Source organism: Aotus nancymaae, unplaced genomic scaffold (genome assembly GCF_030222135.1).
Source record: "Aotus nancymaae isolate 86718 unplaced genomic scaffold, 86718_ANA_hifiasm-v0.15.2.pri h1tg000025l, whole genome shotgun sequence".
Taxonomy (NCBI): Eukaryota; Metazoa; Chordata; class Mammalia; order Primates; family Aotidae; genus Aotus; species Aotus nancymaae.
The window spans coordinates 26,281,797-26,294,878 of NW_026988438.1; the positions used below are offsets into that span (position 1 = coordinate 26,281,797).

The 13,082-nt window shown below is 42.5% G+C and overlaps 1 protein-coding gene across 5 annotated transcripts in view; it reads right to left on the bottom strand.

Annotated features, from left to right (window-relative positions):
* Positions 1 to 11,206, bottom strand: part of NPSR1 (neuropeptide S receptor 1) — a 199,967-nt gene extending 188,761 nt beyond the window's left edge. For 4 of the 5 annotated variants that reach the window (XM_064380305.1, XM_064380303.1, XM_064380307.1 and 1 more), the window contains exon 1: positions 10,865 to 11,206. In XM_064380305.1, coding sequence (XP_064236375.1) covers positions 10,865 to 11,011 — 147 coding nt within the window. In that variant the 5' untranslated portion in view covers positions 11,012 to 11,206. The remainder of the gene's footprint in view (positions 1 to 10,864) is intronic. The other variant, XM_064380306.1, reaches the window with a different exon arrangement.
* Between the last annotated feature and the right edge of the window lie 1,876 nt (positions 11,207 to 13,082).

A 13,082-nucleotide genomic window follows, 5' to 3' on the forward strand; every position in this document is an offset into this window, starting at 1 on the left:
AAGTATATAATGGCGTATAATATATGGTGCTTCCCAAGTTCTTTGTTTCACATTCTGCTGACAACTGCTGAAGAATTCTCATAATTAGAGTCCTGTGGAACAGCCTTTGAGAAGTTCTAATATGGTGGAAAGAGCATGCGCCTTAGAACCATATCTGGATTCAAATTTTTGGATTATTAACTATTTTGTGGTCTTATCTTCTCAGAGTCTCACTTTTCTTCTCTCTAAATCAAAGAGGATAGTGCCTGTCTCAGAGCTTTAGGAGTTGCATTAGACATCACTGAGCACCAATATTCCCTGCCTTTCCCAGAGGGAAGATTATGTTTCTTTGCTCCACTGATATCGGACTTGACCAGGAACTTACTTTGGCCAATGAACAGTGAGTGGAAGTCATATGTGTCATTTCTGGGCAGAAGCTTATGAGACCCAGGGCAAGGTTCATTACTCTGTATCTCTCTAGCTCTTGCTCTCCTGACTCCAGTATTAGGGAAGCCTGTGTTGACATGGATCAGCCTGGTTCCCTGAGAGATTACAATACACAGAGGCCCCCTGTTAACCTGTGATGGACATGGGACATGAGTAGGAAACTAACATGGAAACATTACGGTTTAACCCACTGAGAATGTCCAGTTATTTGTTTCCTTAGCATGAGCTAGCTTAACCTGATTAATGAACGAATATACCAAATCAACAGAAAAGACGGAGTGGCCTGGCAGAGTTGCATTCTGTACATGATTCTAAGTTTTATTTTAGGCTAATAGTTTCTGTGTTCCTGAATACTCTTTGCATTTTTATCTTAACCTAGACCAAAAATCCTCAAAAGGGACTAAATGCATTGGAAAGGGAATAAATTTATTCTTAGTCAAAAGAATATCTTCTATTTGCATGGATTGTTCTGTGTTGCCAAAGGTTAGAGTCTACAATAGTAGGCGAGAGAAGAGAAACCTGCATTTGAGCACTCACAATATTCCCTTTCATTTTTTATTAAATTATAACTTGTGAATAATGCTCCTTGTGTCAACACAATATCTGTATGTGAGTAGAATTCTGAGTGCAGCGGGGATATCTTGGGTCTGATTCAGCGGCCTAGGTGAATCATGGCTCTAGCCCAGCAGAAGAGTTGCGGGTTCTTTAGGCAACTCCAAGAATCCTCTAGACTCTGCCCCTGACTCTACCAGGGGATGGAGAGTAGGAGTTTATTTTACATTAAGCAAAGGCCTCTTTTAAAACGCAAACAGCCATGGCAGGTTGGGGGGGGTTATTATAAGAGACATTTGAGGGACAGAACTCAGAACTCCTTTACTCAGAATGGGTTTTTTATTTTTGCTAATATTTGGAATCGGTTTATTGAAGAAAGGAGTTTTAATGAGATAAAAGAGGGATTGTGGAAAAGGGTGAGAAAGAAATGCCTTTTAAAAACTGAGCATGCAAAGTCCAAGCTGAATGCCCTGGTAAGGATGAGGGCAAGCAGATAAGGCTGGGAAAGGAGAGACTTGTGAGAGGGCAGGGAATCTTCATCAGGGTTCTTGTGAGTCTTGTCAAAGTTATGATTGCATCTTATTCCTTTACAACCACCTACTCCTGTCTTTAGAAGGAGTCAAGAGACCCAGGAAGTTTCTTTTTTATTTATCTTTAGCAAAGGGTGACTAGTCTGGGTGAGTGGAGAGTCTTTGAGGGTAGAGTCTGGAAAGGTGGAGAATCTGAGTAAATGGAGCGACTGGGAAGGTGGAGAGGCCAGCAGGGTGAAGAAGCTGGGATGAATGGAGAGTCCAGAAGGCTGGCCTTTGAGGGTGAAGAGCATCAGTCCTCCCCTACCTCCCACCTTCTCTGGGCTTGGAGAGGATTGTCACAGGTTAGTAAGCAGAACTCCTCCATGACTACATCCCTTCTCCTGTCTCTCAAAACTGTTCCTCCCACATGAGAACTGGCTCCATTCCTACTTCACCATCCAGGCAGTGATGGTGGTCATTGTTCTGCACCCAGAGCAGAACTGCCTGGGGCTGGAGCAGCCCTGTGACACGCTCAGGGTCCCACAGCACAACACCGGCTGCCAAGTCCAGAGCCATGGCTCCAGCTCACATTTTGCTTGGATGTTTTAAGGGGTCAGGAAAGGATATGATTCCTTATGCTTTTTGGAGGAGAATAAAAAAAATCTTGTTGAGCCATCATGAATAAATGAGCAAATGTTTTAGGTAGTATTTTGAGCTGATGTTTTTAGAATGCTTTTAGTACTTTTTCATAAAATTATATAAGTGAATGGAATTGTTATTATCTGGAATGTAGAGAATCATTTGAAAAATGTAAGGCCCTTTTCTTTGAGAAGGGGGAGAAACTTTTACTTTCTTGGTTACTCAAAACCGTACAATCTAGCCTAAACGGTGTTTATGAGAATCAATTCAATCTCTTTGTAATCTAGATAACAACAGTACAAAAACCATGGGTAGAGCCAGCCTTTGTTCCCTCCAAACGTGTAATAGCTGCAATGTCTGTTTGACTCTCTGTGGGCGACTTTTTAGGACCTTGGCTTCAATACTATCAACATCATATTACACTTAGTATTTATATCAGTTAAGAAAGTATTCAGCTTAGCAGTAGCTTAAACAAAAATTTAATTTTTTTCATATAATGAGAAATCTGAAGATATATACGTTGCTGCTGAACTCAATTCACTAAAATTTCCTTGGCTTTTTTCTGTGGTCACAAAATGGCTGCTGTAGCTCCATGCATTGTGTCTGAATTCAAGTGAGGGGAAATCAAAATGCCAGCTATCTCTTTCCACTTTCATCAGAAAAGGAAAAACCTTTGTTAGAAATCTCAGAGACTTCCAATTAAGAAAAACCTTTGTTAGAAATCTCAGAGACTTCCAATTAAGCATCTCAAACTGTGCTGCCTTTAACTACAAGGGAGACTAGGACAGTGAATACTTAGCTGGGAAAGTGAGATGGAGGTTGAAACCAAGTATTATTTCCACCAAACGGCATCCTCAGTTACGGAAGCCTGTTCCTTTTCTCTTTCCCTTCTCCAGACTCATATAGTGCCTCCACTCACCAATCCCACTGGTGTTTCCCAAAATCTGATCGCATCGTCATTATTCTCATCAGTACTAAATAATATATAACATGGCTTACTGTGATGTCAGGAATTCCCTAAATTATGGCACCTATAAATTCAAGCCAAACGGGTAGTGAATAAGGATTAAGACTCCATCTATCTAAATTCATTCATATGAACTTATTGAAATGTTAGCAGTACACTTGTTTTACAGATTATTTCTTGATATACTCTTTCATTCAACAACATATTTATTGACCTTTTATCTGCTATGTGTCAGTCACTGTGCTAGGAGAGTGGATTTAATGGTGTCCCTAAATAACTGGCATCTAATCTGTGTGTGTGTGTGTGTGTGTGTGTGTGTGTGTGTCTGTCATTGTATTTGTATGTGTCCATATGGTGTAGGTGCTCATGGCTATGTGTGTGTGTGTGTGTGTGTGTGTGTGTAGGTGAACATGCATGTCAAGAGAGGAACCATGCTACACAGAGATTATAAGTGCTTTAGGAGCACAAGGGTAGTGATGATGCTGGACTACTAAATGATTCTGAAGCCTTCCCAGAAGAGGAGGCAATTGAGCTTAGAGGGATATCAGAAGAAAAAGGTGTGAGAAAGGCATTTCTAGCAAAGGTAAATAGGACCTTGTATCCTCGGACTATGGTAAGACATTCAAATCAACGTAGTCCAGGATGTGAAAAGAGAAGAGAAGATGATTGGGTCAGAATGTGAAAGGCCAATAGACCAGGCCCAAGGATTTGGGTTTTATCTGCCAGAAGGCAAGGATCAAAATCTTTAAAACCGTGCATTATGTCCCCCAACCTGGGGGTGTTTCTCTTGCCCATCAAGGTAACTAATTCTTGCCAACAGAACTCAGTCAAAGTCATGTGTCCTTTCAAGTCACAGCCAACAAGAGAAAGTTTGCCATCTCCCCTGGAAGCCACTTGTTCTAGAAGATATAGCTACAAGTTGACCTGTTTCCTACTGTGATGTGAGGGAACAATAAACTGGTGTGTTAAACCACTGAGATTCAGGGTTTGGTTTTTACTGTTGCGGACCTTAACCTATCCTGACCAAAATCAGCTCAGAATCCTCTTTCTTTTCTTTCTTATTTTATTTTTATTTTATCTTAACTTTTAGGAAGTTTACACCTTTAACTTCTCTCAGACTTTAGTTTCATATCTGGTTAAAGGAAAAGAATGCTATTTTAAATCTCCCTAGAGCTGATGGGAGGTTCAAATGCGATAATATGAAATCATATTGCAAACTGTAAAGTGCTGACAAGAGTAATAGATCTATCATTTCTAGGCAGCCATCAATATTGCCTAAGTGGGCAAACAAGAACCTTGATTATTCCTTACGACTGCCTCATGACCTTGGGTGATTTTGCCATCTGTGGCCTCGAAATCTTTTTACCAGAGAAGCAGCCACTTCTTTCTTGCTCCAGATAGGGTATAATTTGCTCTTTCTGTAAATAGCCTTTCATGTTGTGGGCTGTTAAGTTTGCCTAGATAATAGCTAGATATAATATCAGGATAATAAAGTAAGAAATAGAATTTTCCCTCTATATCTTATTCTACATTTTCATGGTCTCATTTTTTTTAAAAAAGAAACAGCTCAATTTACCACCATTGTTTGAGGACCACCTGCATATTAAAGCTGTCTCAAAGTGCCTCCACCTGCAGAGTCTCTCAGCATTTTCCAAAACTTCATTACAGATAATGCTGCCTCCTCACCTCTCAGTAGTTGTCTTGAGAAAAGAGTGGAATGACGAACTCCTGGGACTCTAACTATGAATAATGAACACTACCGTGAGCCACTTGCTGTTCTTTAAGGCTGTACAAACATTCTGTCACTTAACTTTTTACAACGACTCTCTAAAGGCCATGCAATTATTAGCTTTGTTAGACGAGGAAACTGAGACACCGGTGGAAGTAAATTACCCAAAGTCCGCTAGATGTAAATTACTCCACTAGTTGGTGGTGGCACTGGGATTTGACCCCAGCAGTCTGGCTGTAAAGCCTGTTCTCTGAGCCACACTGCCTCACTGAAATGATGAAGAAAGCTCCAAAGCGCGAGTTTACTCGGGGCACTGAGAGGTCCAGAGAGAAGCTCAGTTTACTTGAGAGAAACAGGGTTAGATTTCGTATCTACTGGAGTGCATGGCTTGAAACATTCTTACTCACTTCATCAACAGGAGATTATTTCAAGGATGGCAGAGTGACATTATGAAGCATGAATGGATGTGCTTCTTCCCACTTCTTTGACACACTGTCCGCCAGCCCAGGCAGCCCCACTGCTCTGAGTGCACTCTTTATTCCATCAATGCAGACAGAGAAATGAGTCAGCACCTAAGGTTTTCGAAATACCTTATCAAGGATATCTTAAACAGCTGGAGGAAAAATGCCTTTTTCTGTTGCAAGAGGGTGTGACTTTTGAGCATTCAGAACAGAGAGCCTGGAATAATAAATTTGGAGGGACGCTGTGTCATCAGTTTCCCCATGGCAGAGGGGAGGATGAGGGAGATGGAAGGGTTAGATGGCGCAGTAGTGGTGTTGGATACCAGGGGAGATGCGAGACAACTGAGACAATGACAAATGGGTATTGGATTGCCCCCACCAAGGGTTAGCAGGAAAAAGGGGAGGAAGAGAGAACAACTGCTACATTTGGGGAGCACAGGACTGGAAGGGTGCTGAGGTCCAGTTACTCTGTAGAGACCAGGGAAGGACAGTCTCTCAGATTTTGCCATGTATCATGAGGTGGGAGTTGTACAGTGTAGATGGCTACATGGCATGAGAGAGGGCCAGAGACACTCCATTGTGTTTTCTGCAGCCCACAGTTGGGAGCAGTCAAACTTTCTATTCCTAGTAAGGAGGCAGAAATTTATTCAGGATTGAGAGAGGGGATTGAAGCACGCTGTACCAGGAGAGAATGTGGCCAAGGGCCGTTACCCCAGAAAGCAGTGTGGGCCTGACACAGGTCGGCTGGGAACCCAGATGAAAGTCTAGAACGAGGATGACCACATCTGAGGGACAGATGGGTCTTGTTTCAGCTGATACCAACTTGCTCAGATCCCTCGCTAGATCAAACTCCCTTCACCTTTTATCCCCCCACATCCCCTCCCCCAAAGAGAGAGACAGAGAGAGGGAGGGAGGGAGAGAGAAAGAAACGTAATACAGAAGCACTGCCCTTGGAGACAGATGCCTTCCTAAAGCCAGAAATTGTGAAAACTCTTACTTAGCTGAAAAGCTCTGCAATGACTGGGTTTATTCTGAATTCATTAAGATACTAAGATTATGCTTCCTGCCATCAGATGTATTAGTAATGCAAAGAGAAATTTAGCTGAGGAAGATTTCCTTTTCAAATACTAGAGCCTACAGTTTGGAAATTACATGCCATCCTCAGCCTTTCTCATTTGCAGGGGGTGAAATTGGACACACTACACAGTAGAGTTTACCCAGAGTCAGGGATTGGAAAGCGAAGCGCTAGGTCTGCATAGCAGAACAGGCAGCAAGGAACAATATCTTTAATAATGATTTAACTGAGCAAAACTAGCAGATAATTCCCTTAGGCGCAGCCACAGTATTAAACTGTAGTAACTCAAATTAAACAAACTGAGCAAGACTAATTAGAAAAAAATTTAAAAATGCATGATGTAAATGTAAGACCCCTTGTTACAAATTGCAGGAGATGCATTAGGAGGTTGTGACATGAGGGATTCTGGATTCCAGGAAGGGCATCACCGACGCTATCCTGGGGCCAGGGCAGGAAGGGAGAACAGCAAGCCCCGGAAAGGTGTGAGGCGTTGAGATGACAGTCACAGGTGAAAATGCCAGTACTTAGTAGGTAGAAGAAGGTCTTAGAAATGAATTGTCAACAGAAATGTAGTGAAAACAAGCACAGTCTACTTAAGTCTTAATTTGAGCTCTGCAAAAGCATAGTATGAGATAATTGGGACATGCACTGAGTTGAAATTTGCTTTTGTTATATTAATGGAGGAAGTGTGTGTTAAGGAAATTAACAGTAAGACAGCGTGGCAGGGAGGGTGTACAAACAAAGGGAACAAACTGTGTCCAATCACCCTGAAGCACTTAGAAGAAACTATTAACATATAAACAATAGTTAGACTAATCACATATCACTGGTAACTACCCACGGAAGGAGGCACTACAAAAGATTGTTATTAGGTGATATTTAACAGTCTTGGTTCCGTTTCTCCCCTCACCTATGAGTAATAAAACCAAGTTTTATTCGCATTATTTTGTAATTAAGGTAATTCACTAATTCAGACAGGTCTCCCTTCCAGTTACTTCTAATTAGCTTTCTCATTATTAAGAATCAGAGATTCAGGAAACTGCTGGTGAATTCACCGGCAAAATTAAGGGCTTTCTGTGTGAAGAGTTTTGTATTTGCCTTGCATTTGGACAGCCTTATATTCAGATACCTCATTCATTTTCTGACAAATGGGTATTGGATTTGTCCAATACCCATTTTTCAGTTCCCAGAATCTACCAGAAGTTTTCAAGCTAGTTCCCATTCCCTTGAAAACTTCTGGTAGCTTATTGAAGCCCATATAATCCCTCAATTCCAAGGCCTAGGTCTTGAGATGGTGAGCTGGATGTGATCTTGAAAGTACAAGAAATTGGAAACTGTGAAGGGAGCCAGGGGCTGAGCTGAGAATCTTGAACCCAAGACCACATAGGGCTAGTTATGCAAGGCCCATGTAGAGGATGGGATGGGTGAGCCCACTTCAGACCTCCCTGCTCATTTCCAAGAACCTAACATGCTTAGGAAGGCAGAGTAGGTTAGAGTGGTGGGAGCAGAAGCTAGAATTCTTCTGGGAGGTGGGAGGAAGGAAGACGCTCTAAGCCTGTGAAGGAAGTGCCAGTAAGATCTAGACAGGGATGTTTTGTCTCCTTCCGAAAGAGCTTTGGGGTTCAGAGGATAAGAACTAGAATGTGAGATGGGAAACTAAGTCAGAAGCCCAGGTATGTGGACTGAGCAAGACAGCTGAGACAAGGTAAGGCTGCCGTGTGGCAGAGATGGATTCCCCAAGGCTAGACCAACTACTGGTACCAGCTCATGGTGCCTCAGCTAATTCCATGCCCCACCCACTGGAATCTAGAACTGACCTGGTCTCATTGTCTTCGAAATGGATTAGGGACAAACTAAACAGGCTTGCAGACAGGGACCTGGGTGAGGATAGAGACTGGGCAGGGTAGGGGCTGAGGGGTGGAATCGGGGTTAATGAGAGTCCCCACCCACCTCTGTCACAGTGAATACAAGCTTTATCTTGGTTATTTGACAATATGTTGGTAGTTGACAGAAAAAACACACCACACTTTAAGTCAATGTTTGTTGAGTATGACTAGCGTAGTGGTAGGTCCTGGGAGAAAATACGAAACAAATATAAGGCATTCCTTTTACTCAAGAAACTTGAGGACTGTAACACATTCACCCAACACATATGGAAACAGTTTAAGACAGAGTTGCATTCAGTGGCAAGAAGGGAGGTACAGTCTGTGACACTAATGAAGCTCAGGGAGGGGTGAGTCAAGGAGGGCTTCACGGAAGAAGCAACCCAAGCTGAGCTTTAAAGAGTGGATAAAATTGAGATAAATAGATGAAGATGGAAGGCAGGTCCGGGTGGAATGATACACCATGGATTGTGAGAATTAAATGAGATGCTTCACAGAAAGTCACTTGCTAAGTGAGTCTTGCTAAGACTCTTGGCACCAAGAATGCCCAAAGCAAATGAGGTGTATGGTTGTTGCTGTTAATGTTATTTCTGTGACTTTTACTGTTGTTGCTATTTTTGTTTTTATGCTTTTTTTTAGTGCTTCTAATAAAGGCAATGAGGATTAAAGGGATACATTTGGGAGACAGCAAAAGGGGCATGGTTTTGAATTTCTTCTCTAGAAGTATGTCGGATAAAATGAATTGCAGTGAACAAGGGCTTGCATCAGAACTATTTCAGTATGAACAATGCATCCAAATTGCTTGTGCTCAAAGGGGATCATAAAAAAAGTTACTAAGAAATGTAAGCTAAGTTCACACAAATACTACCACTCATCACTGTGTAACTAAAAATCACAGTGTTTTAGTCAATACATGTGTCTCTCAAATAGTGAATCTGAGCATTCTAAGCTCCTGGCCAGACACAATTCCTCTCTGCTTTTCTCTTTGTCCAGTGGTCCAGTCCAGCTGTTTTGCTGCAAACATATCAATAGGAATCAGATAAAGACGCTGTGATTCTCTTTAGTGTCTGGTGATAACGTTGCTAGGATAGAGAGGACAAACCCTCATAGAGAGCAAGGCGGGATTTGTTTGCTCGCATGTTCCAAACATCCCGGTAGGTGCTGTATTCAAAAAATGGCAAATGAGATTTCAGCTGAGATTGATTTTTGCCTGAGTCTCAGAATAACCACCTTATTGCTGATTATTATCCCCTTTGCAATGGAGGACCTCTCTCCATTCTGCTTGCTGTCATGTTCCAAGAATATCAAAGAGGCCACACAGGCAGCAATACTGAATGGTGTCCTGTGCTTCCTGGGTGCACAAAACCTGACAAGACAGACTTTCTGGGTCTGCAGGCTGATTTTATAAAGGGGATTATTCAGTTATCATTAAGTGGCAACAAACTCTAATTTCACTTTCCATGCTACATCGTGGAGCTGTGCAGCTGGGCTGTGTATGTGTATGCATTAGGAGGTGATTCCGAGGGACAGGGTTTCACTGCAGCCATTGGAGGAGTGGTTCGCTCAGGCTCTGCTTTGCTACAGGGTCTTTAGGGCCCTTGAAGTTTAAGTCTGACTCCTGGGACAGCTCCCTGCTGCAAGTTTTATTCTGGAGATTCACACACTTCCGGTAGGGAGTTGGATGTTACAGTAATGCTTCCTCATTGTGTAAAAACCAAGTCATTTCAAGAACATACAGAGAATTAACCACAACAACAGCAAAACCCAACAAAGCAACAACTAGAATCTTCTTGAAGTATTTTTTTCTTTGGTGAAAGGGACCAGTTTGAGACCTGTGAATTATTGCAACGACTAAACAGATCATTAGGCAGGGAGTGAAATAACCTGAAAACCCAGCATTCTGATGCAGGAGGCAGGAAACTGTTGTTTTCCCAGATGCGTGGTTCATTTCTGTCCACAAGACCTTATTGCAGAATAGGAAACAATACAAAATTAGCTTAATGAGGATCCTTCCTCAGTGTGGACCTTGGATACTTTTGAAGGTGAAACTCACCAAGCTCTCAGTCTTCTAGGAGGTAACTTGTTGCAAATAGTGGCATCATCAACTACCCTCAAAGAAATCTGCTTCTCACTGATGTTTAATGAAAAGGATCATCAAAGAAAGTGTCGTCCTTCCTGCCTTAGTCAATGCTGTTTCTCATCACATCAGTCACTGCCCTGGTGACTGTGAGCTTTCCACACCTTTGGTGTTCCTAGCAAAAAACTCACGGCTCTAACCCCTACTAGAAACAGACATTTCAAGTACTGCTACAGGATTAATTAAAAGTGCTTTCACCTGAGGAAAGGGGAAGTATCATCCACTCATAAATTTTATTCATGATTCACACATTTCCAGCAGCATCAGAAAAAAAAACACCACCTGTATTCATAAGAAGCCATAATCTAGGTATCTGCACACTAAAGCTTGTTGCTTTAGCACTTCAGACTTTTCAAAATCCTTTTTAGTAAAGAACATAAACAATACTCATTCACAATACTGGCTAGGATACTTTGACACTCTTAAGTTCCACCAGTCTCATTATTATAAGTCAGTGTTCAGAGTCAAAGGCAGGAAACTTACCTTAAAGGAATAGTAGAAGGAGCCCCATTCCTTTCCTTCCACCACTTCAGTAAAAGTCACTGTTTCAGTGCAAGCCACTGGGGAAGAATCCAGCGTCTGCCTGGTCCCATTGGAATCGAGGCTGCTCTCTGTGAAGTTGGCTGGCATGGCTCAGGCGGGGTTGAACCTTGCTGTCCCTGATCCTGCAGCCGAGTGAGGGTGTCCAGCTCGCCTCCCGAGAGCTGGGCAGCAGCTGCAGCTCTGCTAAGCAGAGGCACAGAGCCCTCCCTGAACCCACCTCACTGAAGAGCTCTGCCTGATGACGGGGAGGATCCACGTGCTGCTCGCTCCTTGGCAATTACCACCAGGTAGCCAGCACAGCACAACCCTCATCATCCCACAGCCCCACCCACGAACGGGGCTCCACCCCAAGAGCAAAATGGAGCCCTCCACAGCCATCGACGTGGCTCCCTGGATGGGACCCCTGCTCTGCTGTGCTTTTCCTGACTTCCACAGCAGACCCCCACTTCTGCTGTAGCTTCAACAATACAGAAATTTGGACTAATCAGTAGGTACAAGAACTCCGGTCGTGTTTCTACTTCTGAAATCAAATAATAATTATGCATTTATTTCAGCTGAGGTTGCTTTCTGACTTAAAGATCACCTTGTGATCTACTCTGTCATGTACTTTTATTTCCGTAAATATAGGCAAATACTACATTTGTATTTCACACCCGTAATTCTATCTAGGTGTTCACAGGGCACTTCTCTGAAAAGCATGAGGTCTGTGTTTGTCAATAAGCCACAACACCTCGTGATATGACTGGGAGGAGCCTGGTGAAGACTCTTATTGCCTTCAGTATATTCACCTGTTTCTACTAGGACCAATACTCAGGGCGAGGGTAGAAAGGAGGTAGTGTAGCATCCTGGGCACCACAGACAAGGCTAGGCAAGCATATTAAGAGCTGCTCCTGTTTCTCACACACACACATACACACAAACACACACATACACACAACCTACAAAGCACATTTACGCGTTCTTTCATTCAATTTCCAAACAACCCCATGAGATAGGCAAGGAATGTATCTTTATGTTCTCCCTTATGCTAGCAGAGAGTAGCTCCAATAGGTGAAATGACTTGCCCAAGATCCCGCAGCTGCTGGTGTAAATGAGCTGATAACCCATCTCCAGAATTTCCTAGACAGTGGTGCTTTTACTGTAACAGATTAGTTTGCATCAAATCTCAACTGCCTATGGGTCATGAAGGTAACATGATTGAGGGTAGCAGGCCAGGTCTAGAACAATAGGAACTAAGCTGCTTATAAGACAACCAAGCATAACGCCTGATTCCTTACGCTGAAAGCACTCTGTGAGCCAAACAGGTCCAGTCACTGGTTTTTGACAACTGGAATAAGAGGTAGCAGGTTTAGAGGCCACCATTAAAGAACCTGGTCCTATGAGATCTCCCGGGAAAGCTTTATTATGAACCATCCAGCCCCAAGGAGGGCACAGTGCTCTAGCAATGAGAAGGCGTTAAGTTTATAGTGAAGGGCAACAAACAGAAGGGAGTTATGCAGAAAACTGGATAAGCTTAAAGAAAGGGTTAAAACAGGACAACAACTCAATAGCAAAACAAGTGCAGTATGTTCCAGCTAACAAATAAGCATGAAAATATGTTCAACCATATTAACAATTAAGGAAAATAACTCAAAACAGTAAGAATTTTTACCTATCAGCATAGTAAAAGCTAGTGTATGGCTATTCCCAAGTGGTGACAAGTTTGAAGGGAAATGGCTGTACATCTTCTGGTGAGAGTTAGTTGACATGGTAATTTTGAAGAGCAATTCAGCAGTATTTAGCAAAGCTGGAATTACGTATCCTCTAATACACTGTTCCATTTCTAGATCCTAATAATTTTTCATCTCTATCTGGATTACTTACATGTGCTCAATTCACAGAAATTCTTTGTGCTGCAAACTTAAAACACATGCATTTTTCTGTAGATATGTTTTACTTCAAGAAAATGTTTATAAGACAAAATCTGTGAGGAACTTTTGAAAGAAGGTAGAAGCTGGTTAGGTCACAGTGTGTAGGAGCAGAGTGAGGGAAAGTGGCAGCTTCCGTGGACAGAGAATAGGTGGGGAGGGAGACCTTTCTGGTTGTGTCCTTTTCTTTCCATTCATGATCCAGGTAGATCATTGTTTAACCTGTGGCTACCCGAGAGAAACATTTATGT